Here is a 17302-nt window from a genome sequence, read left to right as displayed (position 1 = left end):
AGAGTTAGCCTTCTTTAGTTTTTTAATTTGTTAAAAAATAACAAATCATGACATTTCCACATAATGCTCTAAAACTTTTGTTATTGTTCAAATGCTTTAATGCCTGATCTTACAGTCCTTATTTCTGTAAAATTTAGCTTGGTTAAAGACTGAAGGATCATGCCATAGTAAAATCAGTTTGTATGTATTAGAACAACTTATTTGTAATGGTTTTAAGTACGGCTGTCAAACAATTTTAAAAAATCACAGGCACAAGATAAAATAAAAGTCATGATTAATCGCAGTTTTAATCACACTGTTAAATAATAATAGAATGCCAATTTAAATTTTTTATGAATATTTTTTGGATTTTTCCTACATTTTCAAAGATATTTAGTTCAGTTACAACACAGAATATAAAGTGCAAAGTGCTTATTTTATATTATTATTTTATTACAAATATTTGCCCTGTAAAAAAGAAACAAAAGAAATAGTATTTTTCAGTTCAACTCATATAAGTACCGTAGTGCAATCTCTTTATCATGAAAATGCAACTTACAAATGTGAAATTTTTTTTTGGCTTGGAAATTGACGCATGAAAGAGCATTATGAATGTTTTGTATATCTGGCATGTAAATACCTTGCAACAGCGGCTACAACAGTGCCATGTGAACACCTGTTCTCACTTTCAGATGACATTTTATTGTACAAATGTAAATTTCTGTGTCTTAGTGACTGGCTGAACAAGAAGTAGGACTGACTGGACTTGTATGAGATGAATTGAAAAATACTATTTCTTTTCTTTTATCTTTTTTACAGTGCAAATATTTGTAATAAAAATAATATAAAGTGAGCACTGTGCACTTTGTATTCTGTGTTATAAATGAAATCAATATATTTGAAATTGTAGAAAAACATCCAAACATATTTATAATAAATTTAAATTGGTATTATTGTTTAATAGTGCGATTAAAACTGCAATGAATCATGCCTATTCTTTAAACTAGTTAAGTTGTTTTGTGTTAATAGCATACATTAACTGTGATTAATTGATAGTCCTAGTTTTAAGCCATGTCTTAATTTGCAATTTTGAGTTTTGTTTTTAATCAATGTACATTTAATGGAATAATGAAAAGAGCGTGTAACAAAAACAACAGTCGACCAGCTCTAAGTCTCTTGTGTATGATTCATATCTGGATGGCAGCAGGGCATGATTGTAAGCAGAGGGGTAACAATATAGGTGTGCAACATAATGTATGATTTTATTTTTGGCGTTTAAAGGTTTTAGGCAATTAAACAGAAAACCGATCATCACTAGGAGGGCAACATAACTGCATATGTCTGGTAAAGATTTGTATCTACAAAATTCCCACTAATATTATAAAATACTGGGTTCATTAACAACATAATGCAGCTGTTTGACCGACCACTGCAACATTCAGTACAGTACAAGACACTGTAATCACAGCTTGCATTTTTAGCAAATACCATAAGAAATATCCAATAATGTGAAATATTCATTTTTAACAAGGTAAGAGAATGTTTTATATATTAGATATGTGATTTTATGTTCCAGTTACATACAAATGTGAATATTAAATATTCTGTATTAATTCAAGGAAAACTGCATAAATATTAGGTCTGATAACAGTGCTCTTAGTGCAAGAGTAACCCTCGAGTTCAGTGGGAAAGTTCACATGGGTAAGGATTATTCTAGCGAGACAGGATCAGGTCAGTCATTATTTAAAAAAAAAAAACACAAAAATCTTTAAAACTAACTTTTACTCGTTAATTTGGATCTCTTGAAATAATTGACTAGAGCTAAAAAAGAAATGGGGCTATGTTTCAAGTTTGTCTTGAATGAAGTTATTAGGGATTTTCACACAGGCGAAGTAGAAAAATCCAGTACAAAGCTACTAAGTTAAATTTGAAAGAAACTATGCTTACTAAATTGATTAGATGAATTCTGTATTAACAAATGGCTAACACATAGCAAGGAAAGTGAAGATTCTTGCATTGGGTACAGTAGATTTTTGCACAGATATCTGACAGTGTAGACATTTAGAAGAAAATGAAATAAATATTGCACTACTTACATTACCTGTGCTAGTTTGGGATGAAAGACAAAGTTTACAATATATGATCAAATCAGTTATGTTAATGATTGTGGCACTCCTTTCATTTGTTTGTAAAAATAAGTTGAAGAACAAGTCATAGACAAGTCTCCCGGTCAACACCTTTCCCTGAGTCAGCTTTCTTCTCTCTTCTGCTTTCAGCACTGTGGGGGGAGGAGGGGAAATAAAAAAGAATATATATTATAGCAGAGCTTATCATAGTTGCTAGAGCATTGAACCTGGGGAAAAAACCACATGACTGCATTAACTTTTCATGCTGCATGGCACAAACTGCAAAGCAAGTGTGAAAAACTGCAGTGTTCCATAGTACAGATGACACTGGCCAGCATTTTAGTAAGGAGATAAGTCAACAATAAACTGAAAGTTTACATATGTGCAAATCTGCGAGCATGCAAGAAAAAATAGTTGCTTTTTTTTTTTTAAATACTGTACAACTGTTAATGATTTTTTAAAACAATGATAATGGTACAATTTTGAGACAATACCAGCATTTTTTGAAATGGCACAAACAAGAGGTTCCAGTATTTCTTTGCTGTAAATGTGTGTATTCTCATCACTCATGTATGAGAAATATTTTGGACCAATTTATCTGAAGAGACAGTGAGCAGTGCTAGCAAATTTACATGGAAGCCTCAGGGTCCTTCCTTTCTTCAGAAAAAAAAATCAAACTATTTTAATTTTAAATCCTTGATTCAGTTCACATTTATGCTGTGTGATGCCAGGCACAATTTTTTAAAAAGGGGTATCCCAGCCATGCACAAGGCAGTTGTCAGCAGCATATTAACAACAAGAATATTTTCTAGTCTTGATTCAAATTCTAACACAATTTCAATGGAAAAATGCTGATGATTTGCCTACAGAAAGCAATATATAATATGTGCAAGGGTGATTATTTTCTCTGTCCTGAATCCTATTTTATGACAACCTGCACAACAAACAGGTTGCATTGTTATGTGAAAGGAGCGTCACTGCGAGCTCCTTAGAGCAAGATTCATCCAGTCACATTAATAAAATTTAAAGACACTTCCAAAGTGCAGGTAAATCAACCCCTTGACAAAGAATGGCAATATGTATTTCTGAAATACAAACCTGGAGCATACATATAACCTCCTGGTAGGAATGATTCCCCAGCAGGAGTGAATGAGAACCAGTCCAAATCCAAACATGATTTAAATAAGGTGGGGCATATTTTCAAAGGAGTCTCCAAAATTGCTCCTGTAAAATTTCCTCACACAAGTAGTTTTTAAGGGTACAGATATTATTTTCATTTTGTTAAATCAAGCCCAAACTTATCTCCCTGGCTGTGGGGGCTTCCGCCTATTTCTAGGGGTGCTTCTGGAAACAACAGAGGAATACTGATTTCAGCTGGATGCAACTGCCCAGTCCTGTCACCTCTGGAAAAGAGTCTCTACCCTGCCAGGTTGTCTCCTGGGGATGACATAGGAGATGCATATCCCCTGACAGTCTGACATCAGGAGTGGATTTTTCCTTCTCACTGAATCAGCCAGAGAAATCTAAATGGGCTGTGCTGGCTAAAGAGGATGTCTCCCTTGCTGAGCTTCTCTGCAGATCCTTTGGGCTAAGGGGCTATGGAGCACGAGTAAGCCAGGGGCAGGGACAGAAGAGTCCATGATAGGGTAACTGCATTGGAGTGGCTGAGAAGTCATTTACCTAACCTCTCCTCCCCTAAAGCAGCTCTGCAGCTCCTAAAGTGCTGATCTGTTTGTTTCTTTGTTTATTAGATTAGCACCAAAGGTCAAAGCGTTCCAAGATTCAAGCACTCAGACGGCTTGGTATATTTTTGACTGGACAAAGATTCTACTGGTGATAAATGCTTATATGAAATCTTATTACAGGATCTTCATTTGTTTCTATTCGCCTCATTTAGTCATATTATTTTGGTGTTTGGCAGATAACATATGAACGAGGACAGGACTATAGACAAATGCTATATTAAATGCTTGTTTAGTGGTTTAGTCCCAAAAAGCACAAGTGCAATTGCCGTCAGCACAAGACCATGCACGTTTTTCTCTCTATGGCAGAACACACGTTCCTGCAGGAAACAGAATACGGTCATCCCATTCCCTTGGTTACCTGAAAAGCCCCTTGAGCTTTTCAGTGTGGTCACTCTTATAACTATTACCATTGCATCCATTTATTTTCAATACTTTTCTATCCATTTGAGATCAAACTGTATCCTCAAACGTTAGCATAAAATTTCCACTGAACTCAATGGAAGCCACACACATGCACCTGAGAACAGAATTTGGCCCTTATTTAGTTTTGTTTCTGCTGTGTCATAACTAAGCATGATATGAACCTGCTTTTGTTTAAAAAGAACAAAAATGAAAAGACTGTGTCCCTTGTTTGTTGGATTCCACCTCTCTCCCCGTGTTCCACCTAGGCAACTGAGACACACTAGGCCACTAGACACAGCAGACTTTAGATTTCTATAGCTACGGGCTGGGCATTTACAGGAAGGAGGATTTTATGGTTAAAAGCCTGAAAATGAAAAACGAACGGCCTGATCCTCCAGTTCTTACTCACATGAGTATGAACTTCGTCCCCAGACCCTAAATCTTAGGTTGAGTAAAAGAAGTGCAAATACTCATCCGGAAACAATGAATAGTCATAAAGGTCAAATGATCTCCTGAGACCCACCCCATACAACCTCACCAATATCTTCTGAGCCAAATTCTTTGCCAACGTAAATTTGGTGCTGTTCTGTTAAAGTCACTGGAGGTGCACCAGTATATTCCAACAGAAAATTTGGCTCATATAACTAATCTCTCTCATGTGTGTATACATACAAACACACACAATTATTATTGTATGTTTTTTGTTTTTTTTTTAAAGACAGCACCATAGATATGCATGGCACTTGGTAGATAAATGAGATACTGCCCCTGCTCTGAGAAGCTTACAATCTCCATTTAAATGCAGAAGAATACAGATCTGTAATGCTTGTCACTCATGGATGAGGCCCTGTATGTTTTAGGTTCAAGATCAGCTTCTAGTGGAAACTCCTGTAGGGCCCCTCAGCCATTGAGGGGTTGCACTGGTGCTTCTCCCATTGAAAATAGGATTCATTACCTTAGTTTCCACAGAGATACTCTGAGCAAGGCTCATGCACTCAAGTTACACACAGGGATTCAGAATTGGGTTCATAATGAAATAATCTAGCTCAGAGGCTTATTCAAATGAGTAGCAGTGTGCTTAGAACTTTATTAACGAGGAAACTATTTCTGTGTTTGTGTTTTAACTATCACTGAAATTGCAGTTATTGCATTTCCAATATAGGATTTTTGACCAGTAGATCCACATAGTTGTTAAGAGACAGTGCTTAAATGCAGAGGGTTAAAGAGTTCCCCAGCACAGCCTCACTATACACTTCCCCCATGCACAAATCTACTGTGATTATGTCCTTTGGAACTATATAGAGGGTGGGAGACAAAAATCAGAGCCATATTTTTATTTTGATTGATAGTAAATTGGTGCTAAAATGGAGCGCATGAGTAAGCTGGTCTACAGAGATTTGAAATGAAGATTCTCGGTCATCAATTGTTAATCTTGTTTATGCTGTTTATGGAAAGGAACACATTGAAAAAGCAGCATGCCATTTTGGGGTGACAAAATTCAGGACCACAGCTTTTCTATTTCATTTCACTCCGTTTAGTGACGCTCACTGAAATTTTTTCTACTACGTCATCTCTTCCCAAAGCAATTAAAAAGTCAACTTTCCAGGGATATCTCTTGGATTTAGAAATCTAGGGTACAAATTCTGGATTAAAATAATAAAAATTACTACTGGACAAATAAAAATGTACATATTGTGAGTAAATTCAATTTGTCATTTAAATAGACAATGTATATATTGAGTCTTCAAAAACATGAAAAACATTTCTAGACCTTATAGAACAGTACCTATTTCAAGTATCACAAAATGACACTCAGGATTCTGACAGAATTATTTTAACATGGATCATGAGTTTTCCGTTCATTTTGTCTCCCCAAAAATTACATATAGTAAGTCATCTGGGTTTCCAGAAGACACTATTTAAAACTGGAAAATGCAATCAAGGAGGACGTTGAGGAACAGGGTCTTACCTTTGGGGAATCAGCTTCTAGAGTGATTAGGAAGGGGAGCTTATGACAGAAATGTGATATGAAATAATTAAGTAGAAAATCATGTTAATTTAAAAGTTATGGAAATAGCGGAAGATACTTCTTACAATAAATACTATACATTTAACATATCTACTCATTCATATTCATACTCTATGGCATGGACAAAAATGCTCTCTTCATTTTACAATATACCTGGATTATACTTTAAACTTTATGCCAACAGGAAATTACATTTCTTTGGCTGTTCTAAATAGGAGTTGCAAATATTCTGAAATATATATAATGAAAGAGACTTTTATTGCAATTTCAAGCATTCTACTCTGCCCTAAATGTATATGTATAACACTCATTAACACTAATGGGTGCTGTATGTGAGCATTTCAGTTACAGTGATGACCATGTTGTTTTTATTTTTAAAAATAAATAACTCTTCAAGAAATAAACTTAGTGGTAGCTAAAGATCTTTTATAGTCCCTCCTTTTTCAATTTAAAAAATCATTTGTTTTGCTTAGCCCCAATACATGAGGTTTAATATATTAATAACTTAAAAGTTAAAACCTTTTAGAAGGAAAGCTTGACTCCTTATCCTTTGCATTCTCTGAGGATATCAGCAGTGTCTTCCATACGGCAGTTTTTGCCATTTCATCAGAAATATTTATCACAGATGGATCATCTCTAGATGAAAATGAACACACAATATCACAAGTGATCAGTCTTTGTTCTCTATATTACTATACAGCAGGACTTGGTCATTGATTATTAGGATAATAAATATTTAAATATGTTAAACAATTATATTAGAACTTAGTAAATATTATTAGCAACTTCACACATACTCCATTAATGTCACTTATTTAGTGCTTGACTCTTGCAGAATGTTGTACAAACATGAATTAATTGATCCTAACATCATCTGTAAGGTAAGTAGGTATCACCACCAATTTATAGATGGGGAAAATGAGATACAGAGAGGTTATGTGAGTTTCCTAAGGCCACTGAACATATCAATGAACTAAAATGGAAGAACTCCTGGTTCCTAGCACTCTGATCAATTCACTAAACCAGTGTTTCTCAATGCCCGGTCTGTGGACCGGTGACGGTCCCGGAGATCTCCCTGACACAGTTGAGGAAGGCAGCCAGCCAGTCACTAGTATCAAAAAGATTGAGAAACACTGTTTTAGACTATACTAACCAACTCCAAGTGCAAGCTACAGTGTTTTAAAACCATTGCAAAGCCGGAGTAATTTAAAGATTTTTTTAATGATTTCAAAACGAATGTCCTTTCTATTAAAATAAAAGAGGTATTAAAAATTCAGTAACAGTAGACTCCTGAACCCTTTACTTATGTCCCTAACTTTTCTAGGACTGCTTCTGAGTAAGAACTGTAGGACTGTGGACTTAGCCTTTCATATATTTATTTTTAAAGCATTAAAGACCTCCGTCTGTGATAGCACAACACTAAATATTGTACATCATTTATGACTTTATTTGTATACAGATCAAGGCTTGGTATGCAAAAAAAAAGTGGCTCCAAAATTTTTGATGAACTGCACCAGTTTACAAGACTAGGGCCTTGATTGTGTCTGTGGCCTCTTAGGGTATGTCTACAGTGCAATTAGACACCTGCAGCTGGCCCATGCCAGCTGACACTGGCTAATGGAGTTTGGCTGCAGGGCTGCAGCCTGAGCTCTGGAGCCCTCCCACCCTGCTCCCCACTCTAGTCTTGCAGTGGGTGCACCAAGAGCCAGCCCAGCTATTCACCATTGGTAGCCTGATCCTGCAGTCTTTTTGCAGGCAAAACTTCCACTGATGTACTTTTTTCACGCTGAATAAAGACTGCAGGATCAGGTCCCAAGGCAAGGGAGGTGGAACCTAGGACACAAAGCCTGAAGCACGAGTTTGGGATGCATATTTGTGCTTTGCTAACACACATGCATATTTCCTGTTGATAGGACAGATTTCACTCTGTGCCAAGATTAACTAATTATACTGTGTCAGAGTATAGTGGCATGACAGGGTTTTATACAATTGTTTAGTCCTTGTCTCATGTTTGCTTACATCAGCCCCAAGTTAATCAAAATTATATTTTACCTGTAATGACCTTCAAGTGGTAACTGAACAGTGCCCTCCTCTTCCATAGCTAACATACTTTGTTCTTCCTAGGAGGAAGAAATTTAGATGCAAGAGACAAAATGATATTCTGAACATGGATCTTTTTATATCTGTTATAACCTTTCTTTTCTGTAGTATTAAATATTTACTAAAGTTCTTTAAAACAGAGGATACAGTTCCAATTGCTTTTTATGTTTGAAACATCTGATGCTAAGAATAATGTATTTAAAGGACAATTTTCCACTTAATGGTATTTTTCAATGCTAAACATAAAAGTTTCCTTTGTAACAAAAAGAGAGCGAAGTTACTAATAAATATTCAGCAAAGAATGTATATACCAGATTTCAAATACTATGTAAGAGCAGACATTTAGGCTGCACTGTTGAGCAAGCAAGAATCAGGATTCCCAGATTTATGACTGCATGCACAATTTTACTATACAGTGAATGAGCCAGGGCTTCAAAATTAATTTTCAATGGAACACAAAAAGGTACTTGGGAATACCAGGGGCTAAGGAGAATGGGGCTGTGCATTCAAATCCGTTGGTCAAATATTGCAAGTTCGTGAAACCTTTAACTCCAGAAAAACATAACTCCTAAAAGCCACATGTCCTGTCAACAATGAGAGGGCAAGAGCTACAGGCCTTATTTCTTTTCTGAGTTCAAATCCAGAGCATCCCTCAAATATACCCCAGGCTTAGTATATACCCTCAAGTATACCCCACTTAAACTTAATGTTCTACAGAGCCCACATTATTCCAAGGCCTCAGGCAGTCCAGCACACAGCCCAGGGCCCACTTAAGGGCCACAGCCCCATGCAACCTGTTACATGAGGAAACTTCAACGTCTTCTGCAAGAGTGCCAGGTTCTCTGCAAATCTAAAACTCTCTGCACTACAGGTGGTTAGATACCTAATTTATAGGAAAATGTGGGTGCAGGAGAGTCTATATGCGCCCCATTAATTCTATCCCCAGTGCGGGGACCCTAATCCATGCTCCCATGGCCAACCCTTTAACATTGCAATCCAACAAAACAAACAACTCAGATGAACCATGGAAATAATAGTGTCTGCACAACATGAACCCAGGCAAATGCTTCAAAGTTAGGTGTGCCTACACTGACCAATGGATGTGATTATAGCAGCCTGCGCTAACCCAGCACAGCACACACAACCCCATAAAGACTGAATCACAAGAAATTAATGCCAAATGTAACCAATAACCCAAAGGAAAGGGGTGGGAGTGTTATTTCAATACTGGGGAGTAGGAGGCGGCAGAGTAGGAAGAGGCTTGCTCCATTTGCCTTGTATGGGTGGCACCCTACTAGCTTATCCCCGCATTTATTAGGAGGATTGAGATTGACCAATAGCAACAAAGTGAGGGCTACCACCGGGTGGCAGGCACTGTGACCAGGAGCAGCAGGTTTGTACAAATGGTGGTGGTGCCCAAAACACCCAGAGCCTGCCCCACCCCCAACACCTGCCTAAGGCTCTGGGAGGGAGTTTGGGTGGGGAGAGGAGGTCTGGGGTACAGGCCCTGGGCTGGGGCAGAGGATTGGGGTGCAGGCTCTGGGAGGGAGTGTGGGTGCAGAAGGGGTGAGAGGTTGGGTTCTGGGAGGGAGTTTGGGTGGGGGGGGTCTGGGTGTAGGCTCTGGGTTGGAGTTTGGGTGCTGGGTGCAGGCTCTGGGAGGGAGTTTGGGTGCAAGCTCTGGGAGGGAGTGCGGAGGGCTGGGGTGCAGGCTCTAGGAGGGAGTGCGGAGGGCAGGAGAGGGTGTGTGGGGGGGTGCAGGCTCTGGGAGGGAGTTTGGGGTTGGGATGCAGGCTCTGGAATGGAGTTTGGGTGTAGGCTCTGGGCTGTGGCAAGTGTTGGGGCTATAGGAGGGGGTGAGGGGTGCAGGTTCTGGGACGGAGTTTGGGGGCAGGAGGGAGGGTGTAGGAAGGGGCTGGGGGTGCAGGCTCTGGGAGGTGGTTGGGGATGCGGCACTTTCCTGGGGCTCCTAGGCAGGGAGGACTGGGGGGGCTCCGTGTGCTGCTACCCCCAGGCACTGCCCCCGCAGCTTCCTATTGGCCGTAGGGGCGCTTGGGGCAGGACACAGACCCACCCCGCACAGCGGCTGCAGGATGGGGTCGGCAGCCATGTGGAGCGAGCAGCAGGAAGCTGCTCAGCTCCACTGCACTGCCAGTGGTGGGTGGAGGCCCAGGGCTGTTTTAAATCACCCAGGGGATGCGCGGCGGGGAGCGCCCAGGGGGTGGAAGGTGGGGCTGAGGGAGAGACCCGGCCTCAAACATTGCTGGAGCTGGAGCCCAGGCCAGGAATATTCCTGGTGCCCAGGCACCACGGTCCCACAGAATTTGACTGTGACAGCACCCTGGTTATATGGCCCATATTCCGAGCCCACACTCTTAATCTGGCACTAGCTATAATGGCCAGTATCCTTTCCCACAGTGAGGGAATTTAAGGCTTGCCAAAACCGACTTTTTCTCCCTACCCATTTTACTACTAGACCTGTTAAGAAAAGTCACCATGTTAATTTTTATAATGAGAAAAGTGTATTTTGTCCGTTCGGGTCTTACTCAAAATGGCTTGCGTGGTTAACTCTGAAATGGCCTCCGAAGTGTGTATTGGAAGAGATGAATATTATACAAAAGAAAACTGCAAAGCAGGGGGGAAAAGGCCCTAGAAATGTAAAGCAATGTAAATTATGAAATTTTGATCCAGTCAAACAAGTTTTTAGATCTTGTCAACTTTATTTATACTCTTGTGGGTAGAATATTTCTATTTTTAAAATCTGTGTGATAGCAACTCTCCAATTAATTCTTTAGACTACATGTCAGAAGTTTTATTACTAGTTAATTTTGTCATTTCCAGGCTTCACAGCTTCATAAGTTTTTGACAGTTAAACAGTTTTAATGATAGCTCCAAATATTTAGAAATGCCAAAACATGTAAAAATAACCTCTCGAAATAGACAGTGACTGAAATAAAGCAGCAGCAGCAAAAAAAAAAAAAGATTTTCCCAGTTTTGTTGTCTAATGCCGTGCTATCTGGAATGTGAAAGAAAGCGACACATAAGCAAAACATAGGGATGATATGGAAAGGGTTCCTTTCCAACAACTCAAAATGTGAAAAAGGTACCTTGATTACTTATAATTAGTTTGAATAAAAAAGACAACAGATGTGGACTCAAATCTCTTGTTTGCATTGGTATATCAGTTACAGTGTGAAGTAGAATGAGCAGTGTATTTTAAATTTCATTCTGATAGCTTTGGACATATATTGCAAATAGTAAATATTAATAATTAATATATTTATCATTTATATAACATCTTTGGTTTTCAAATTATTTCATAAACATTAATTTTCACTATGTACCAGTGAGGCAGGACAGTAAATTTTATCCCCATGCTAGAGATGGTTAAACTGAGGTAGAGAGGCTAAGGCCCAGATTTTTCAAATATTTAGAAGTTGCTGTGTTCAGCGTTGCAATGCCTTACTGAGTTAGGAGTCTACATACCACTGTAAAAGGGATTTAGGTACTTACACCCAAACTCCAATTTTGGGCCAAAGGGATTTAGGCTCCTGAGTCCCTAAACCACTTTTGAAAATTAGATTTAGCTTTCTAAATCAGTCAGTGTTACAATGCTTAGCACAGCAATGTCTAAATAACCTTTACAAATCCAGACCTAAGTGAATTGTCCAAGGCCACTGAAGAAAATTGTCATTTCCAGGATTAGAATTCTGGGGTTTCTGACTCCTAGGCCTGTGTTCAAATCACTAGACCATAGCCCTCTCTAAGGAACCCACTTCATAATTAGATGTACCACTGGGATTCCTTCTTCCCACACAGAATCTCTTTGACCTCAGTATGACATTATGTTAGCATACAGGTCTTCAGCAGTGCATCTATTTGCAGGACTGGGCTTAGATTTGTAACTTTAAAATGTGATATAATCAAGGTCAAAAGACTGACACAGTTAAGTCTACATGTCACATGGAAGATGACTCAGCTCTAAGATTTATTCAATGGAAATACTGATAAAGAAAAATTAGGAAGTGAAAAATGAAACCACGACCTACCTCTTTTTCTGCATCTTCCAGTTTCTTTTTCTTGCTTTCGGGCATCAAATCATCCAACCAGCTTAGCTCCCGTTTGGTAAAAAATAAATCCATGAGTTTTCTGACAAACACCAAAGCTAAAACCTGGTTGAGACATTTATTTCAATGGTCAGGGTATTGTAGGCAAATACAAATGGTAAATATGCTTTTAAAGGGACACTTTCAAAAATGATTGTGTTTAAATTTGTAGTCAAGAGGCATGGCACAAGCATACATATGGATGTTATACTGTCTACTTTGCTTTGCTTGCATACATCTGGTTGGTGGACCATTCAAGAGCGAAGCTGGAATTTAATTCTTTATTTTGGAAGGGCTAATGCATTTTTCAGGGCTTGGGAAAAAATTTTTTAGGGTGCAGTATGTTCTGGGCCAGTTAATCTTTACTGTCAACCTCTAAAGCAGCATGAAATACTAATCTTTTTTTAAGTCAATGATATAACTAAGGAGAATTGATTTCAGTAACAGAATCAATTGAGTTATTTATTTCAACAAGACATAAAACTGTTAACAATAAAGTCTCTCCAGGCACTAAACACCCTTATTGAATGGATGTTCTTTATGTAAAACAATCAAGTAGAAATTTTTTTTAAAGTGTCAAAGAGTATCATAAAGGACCAAATCCTACTCACCTTTCTCATGAGAATAGACAGTAGGGCTACTCACATGTATAAAGTGAACGAGATTTGATCCAAACTGCAAGGTTTATATAGAATTTCACTTAGATCATGCAATGTGAAACTATCCTTACCTATATTTTGAATATACCTGTACCCAATTCATGTTTTCTAGCAATTATTATAATTTAGGAGAAATAACTTATCTTTTTGAGAAAATAAAAGAACATTTTCATACCATCATTGGAAAGACAATGGCAGCTCTTGAAACCTTTATAACCCACAGGAGTACAAGACAGCTCAGCTGAATTATGGTGAAGAGATGGACTTTTCGAAGAGGAACATGCCTCAGATAAATAAAATCTGGTTGATGCTTTGCGGGCATCCAAAATAACTTTATTCTATCAAAAAGCTAAAAGAAATATAAAGCATAGATTTTAGCTGCTAAATTCTAAGAAATTTATAAGCAACTGAAAAACAGGGTCTTATAATGTGAAGTATCAGGCAACCTTAAGAAAAGATGACCAGCCCCACCGATAATAAACAAAATTTAAAATAAATGGGACACTGTCAACTTGTAATCATATTTCCACATTTTGTGACAAGTAACCCTAAAATATCTAGAATTGAAGGAGATTAAAGAAAAATGTTTGCTTCTTTCTCTTTTAGTTTGTTTTCTTTGTGCACTTGACAGCACTTTGTGCATAGCCTACTTCACTGTTTTGTTGATGGTGTGTGCCCCTCCCCCAGGCTCTGCAAGGGTGCATCCATCTCAGCACTTTTCACACACTGGTGCCGCTCTACCGGCACTAGCCAATTTGGGGGAGTTCATGTAGGCTGGGCATACGTGTTTTTACTACGTCATTTCACTTTGCAACAGTACATGAGAAATAGTCCTAGTGCCAGATCCTGAGCTGCAGCTGTGGAGTGGTTGGCACAGCTCAAAAGAGTGGGATGTTAAGGAGCTGTTGGTACTCCCACGATCCTTGGCCAGCTCTGTGCTGGCCTAGACCCAATGTGTAGATTGTTGCCAATGGTGTTCCAGCTGCCAACTACCTCCAGGGCCATTCCAGCAGTGGGGAATCACTAGAGCATTCCCTTTCCCCTAAGTCATGTCCACTGTAGGAATTGCTACAGTTGCTCTTCCCTATCTGAGGTATCCCTTACATGTGGGAGGGGAATCCTCAAGAGTCTGGTTAAACCAGCTTTAGAGCAGCTAAACAAAGGATTGGTCTACTTGTGTAGACGAAACTCAAGCGGATGTTTACCATTAATAGTAGTAGCAATGCTGAAATGGAAGAGACAGTAGGCAGGCATGGGTACAGAGGGAAGAGGAAGGAGCCTATGCAACAGTGTGTTGCTCTTAGGCCCACCCAAAAGTCCCTTTAAATAATCAACAGAGGAGCAGAAGAATCATTAAAGGTTTTTACTTTTTTTTTTTAATTTCCATGTATACTATTTAAAGAGAAAAATCCATTTTATTTTTCAAATTAGTCACTTCCAGGAAATGAAACTTGACAGTGTCCCTTTAAGTTTCTATATGAAAGTAAATAGAGAGTAAAAGAAAAAATGACTATCCATTTTAAAAGTAAACACAATCACTAACAGAGAAATATGTGTGCTTTTCTTATACTCCATTTTACCTGAATTCCCTTTAGAGATGAAGCACCCATGTAAAGAAATACCCCATAGAGTACTGGCATAGGAATAAACTGCACAGGTGAGGAGGGCGAAAAAAGGAAGAAAAGAAGAACATAATGAATATCAGTTCATGTATAAAGATATTTTAATTCAAAGAGCCATATTCCTGAATTAATCAAACCAGAATAAATTCAGAATAACTCCCTTAAAATTAGTAGAGTTACTCTGGGTTTACAACTGTGTAAATAAAGAGCAGAATTTGGCTCCAAAGATGCATTTTACTTTAACAGTTAGTTACCACAATGTACTTTACTCACTGTTCTCAAAAATTAATACAAATGCCTAGAAAATAAAAGTGTAAGAGTACATACATAAAATAATCAGATAGCTTTCATGTAAAATATTGTTCAGAATGTGACCTGAACATTGCAACCAACACTCTCAGAAAAATCATCTAAGATTACACTTTTTTCATACTGTAAATAAAACAAAATAAATAATACTGCTAAGGGAAATTTTCTATGTTGTTTGCACAGTGTTGTAAGTACAGTGCACAACTGTTTCGCAATGATTTTGTGAGTCTGAATATCTAGCTAAAATGTGCAGACTCTTTCTGGTATAAAGTATGTGGGCAGGGAAATCTTTCCATATTTAAGCACCTATTTTAAATGCAATGCACACAACACACTTTTTTTGTGAAACATGCTTAACATTATATTTAAATCAGAATTATCCAAAAATATGAGCATTAAACAATCTATTCCCTTCATGTTGACCACACATAAGGCCAAATCCTGATCTCTATGAAACCTATGGCAAAATTCCCATCAATTTCATTAGGACAAGGATTTTGCCTACAAGCCTTACTGATATTATTAAGAATCATGTACACATATGGTGAGAATAGACCCCTAGTTATTTGCTTTGACTTGGAACCTGCTGAGAATGTGAGAAAGCTTAGCTGGTTATTTCAAAGACATCAACTGCAGAATGCTTATTGGAAACCCCCTTTTTTAACCCACAGATCTATCACACAATGTTCTTAAATTATCCAAATACTGAACAAATTCGGTTGCTGATGTAATTTAACCAGACTTTGGTTTTTAGATGAAAATTTGTCATTAATCCAAGGCTAGTCTAACCGTGAAACCCTGAGCCCACTGAAGTCAGTAACAGAACTCCAGCTGACTTCAGTGAGGCCAGGATTTCAGCCTAAGCCTTTTTGGTTAAAAATATGAAATGTCCCTACCTATTTTATTATGTGAGTGTTAGAATACATTGATCATTGTCATACACAGAGCTATTATTGCAATATATAGCAGTGTATCTAATCGATAAAAAGCATAATTAGAATTGAAATTCTATGTACAGTACAGTACTATTCACTTTTTCTTTATTTTTCAAAATGTATTACCTTAAGAACACTTGTCAAAAAGACAGATGAGCCCATTAGGACAAAGATCATGAGCCCTGTAACTCTTTGTTCCCGTATTCCAAGAAATTTGGGCTGCTCTCCTGGAGCAGAGCACTCCGATTCCAGTTTTAAGCTATTCACATGGGAAATAGAAAGGACAGTGGCAGCAACAAACCATGGTAATCCCATAATAGAGCACACTCCCAGCATGAGTGCCACCATCAACAAGTCGAGATGGTATCCACACCCTTTCTGTTAAAAGAAACAGCAACAATAACAAGATGTAAAATGACATCTGAATTAAGGAAAGCTCTAGCAGCAGGCATACCTAATTAACTATTAGAAACAATTTCAAAAACTCAAATGCCTAACAGAAAATAGCAGTCTTCCATGTTTTATCTAGCTGAGGTCAGTAGTGAGAGAGAGGTGGTTATTATGGTGATAGTTTGGTAATTTATGTGAAATGAATTGGTGGTCTTAGTCTAGTTCCTAGCAGACAAGTGTCCATATCACAAATCTACTACCAAAACTGGTATCATTTGGCTTCTTTGCTGGTGGTGTCATGAGAAATACCAAGAGAAGCCATCTCTAGAGGTGGTCCTTCTGTAGCCAGTTTCAGATATGTTGGTGAGCAAATATGGGAAAAGTTGTGTCGCTCCTGATTTACCTGGACCTGATCTGTTGAGAACGGTGGATGCCAGTTACCAGTGCTGCCAATATGGTATCATTCACATGCAATGAATTCACTTTAAAAAAAAACTTAATAGAGGACACCAGACAGACATGGTCATACAGGTTGAAACACAAAACTTGATTCTTCCCTCCACAACATATCACTGATATTGTTAAAGTAGCAGCTACAAAACTAATTTAAATCAGTGTCTATAAATGTACATGCACCTTTTTGTATGTTTTAAAATCCTTTATATTAATGCCACATCAAATGAGTAAGTTCTCAGTAGTATCATTATCATGCTGAACTGAGGTTTGCGTGTGATTTTTTTCTGGAGATTTCAATCTGTTTCTGCTTTTGTCCATTGTAAAAATAGTCTTCTATAAATTAAGAAGGTTGGTTAAAAAAATTAATCAGGTACTGTGCTTTTTCAGTTTTCCCCCATTACATTCTTAAAAAATACCATCCCATTGGTAGGAACAGTCAGTATGAA

At 38.0% G+C, this 17302-nt stretch overlaps 1 protein-coding gene across 7 annotated transcripts in view; it reads right to left on the bottom strand.

Annotated features, from left to right (window-relative positions):
• Positions 1-407: 407 nt before the first annotated feature.
• Positions 408-17302, bottom strand: part of SLC4A10 (solute carrier family 4 member 10) — a 302756-nt gene continuing 285861 nt past the window's right edge. For 3 of the 7 annotated variants that reach the window (XM_074967434.1, XM_074967433.1, XM_074967437.1), the window contains 7 exons: positions 16137-16388; positions 14725-14793; positions 13320-13493; positions 12429-12551; positions 8334-8401; positions 6801-6917; positions 408-2257 (listed from right to left, as the gene is read on the bottom strand). In XM_074967434.1, the coding sequence (XP_074823535.1) occupies positions 2191-2257; positions 6801-6917; positions 8334-8401; positions 12429-12551; positions 13320-13493; positions 14725-14793; positions 16137-16388 (870 nt within the window). In that variant the 3' untranslated portion in view covers positions 408-2190. Of the gene's footprint in view, positions 2258-6221; positions 6261-6800; positions 6918-8333; positions 8402-12428; positions 12552-13319; positions 13494-14724; positions 14794-16136; positions 16389-17302 lie in introns of all 7 variants that reach the window. The other 4 variants (XM_074967431.1, XM_074967432.1, XM_074967438.1 and 1 more) reach the window with 2 other exon arrangements.

This window comes from Natator depressus, chromosome 11 (assembly GCF_965152275.1).
Source record: "Natator depressus isolate rNatDep1 chromosome 11, rNatDep2.hap1, whole genome shotgun sequence".
In the NCBI taxonomy this organism is placed as follows: Eukaryota; Metazoa; Chordata; order Testudines; family Cheloniidae; genus Natator; species Natator depressus.
Note: the sequence above shows the minus strand (reverse complement) of the source record. Positions and strands in the feature narration are given on the sequence as shown.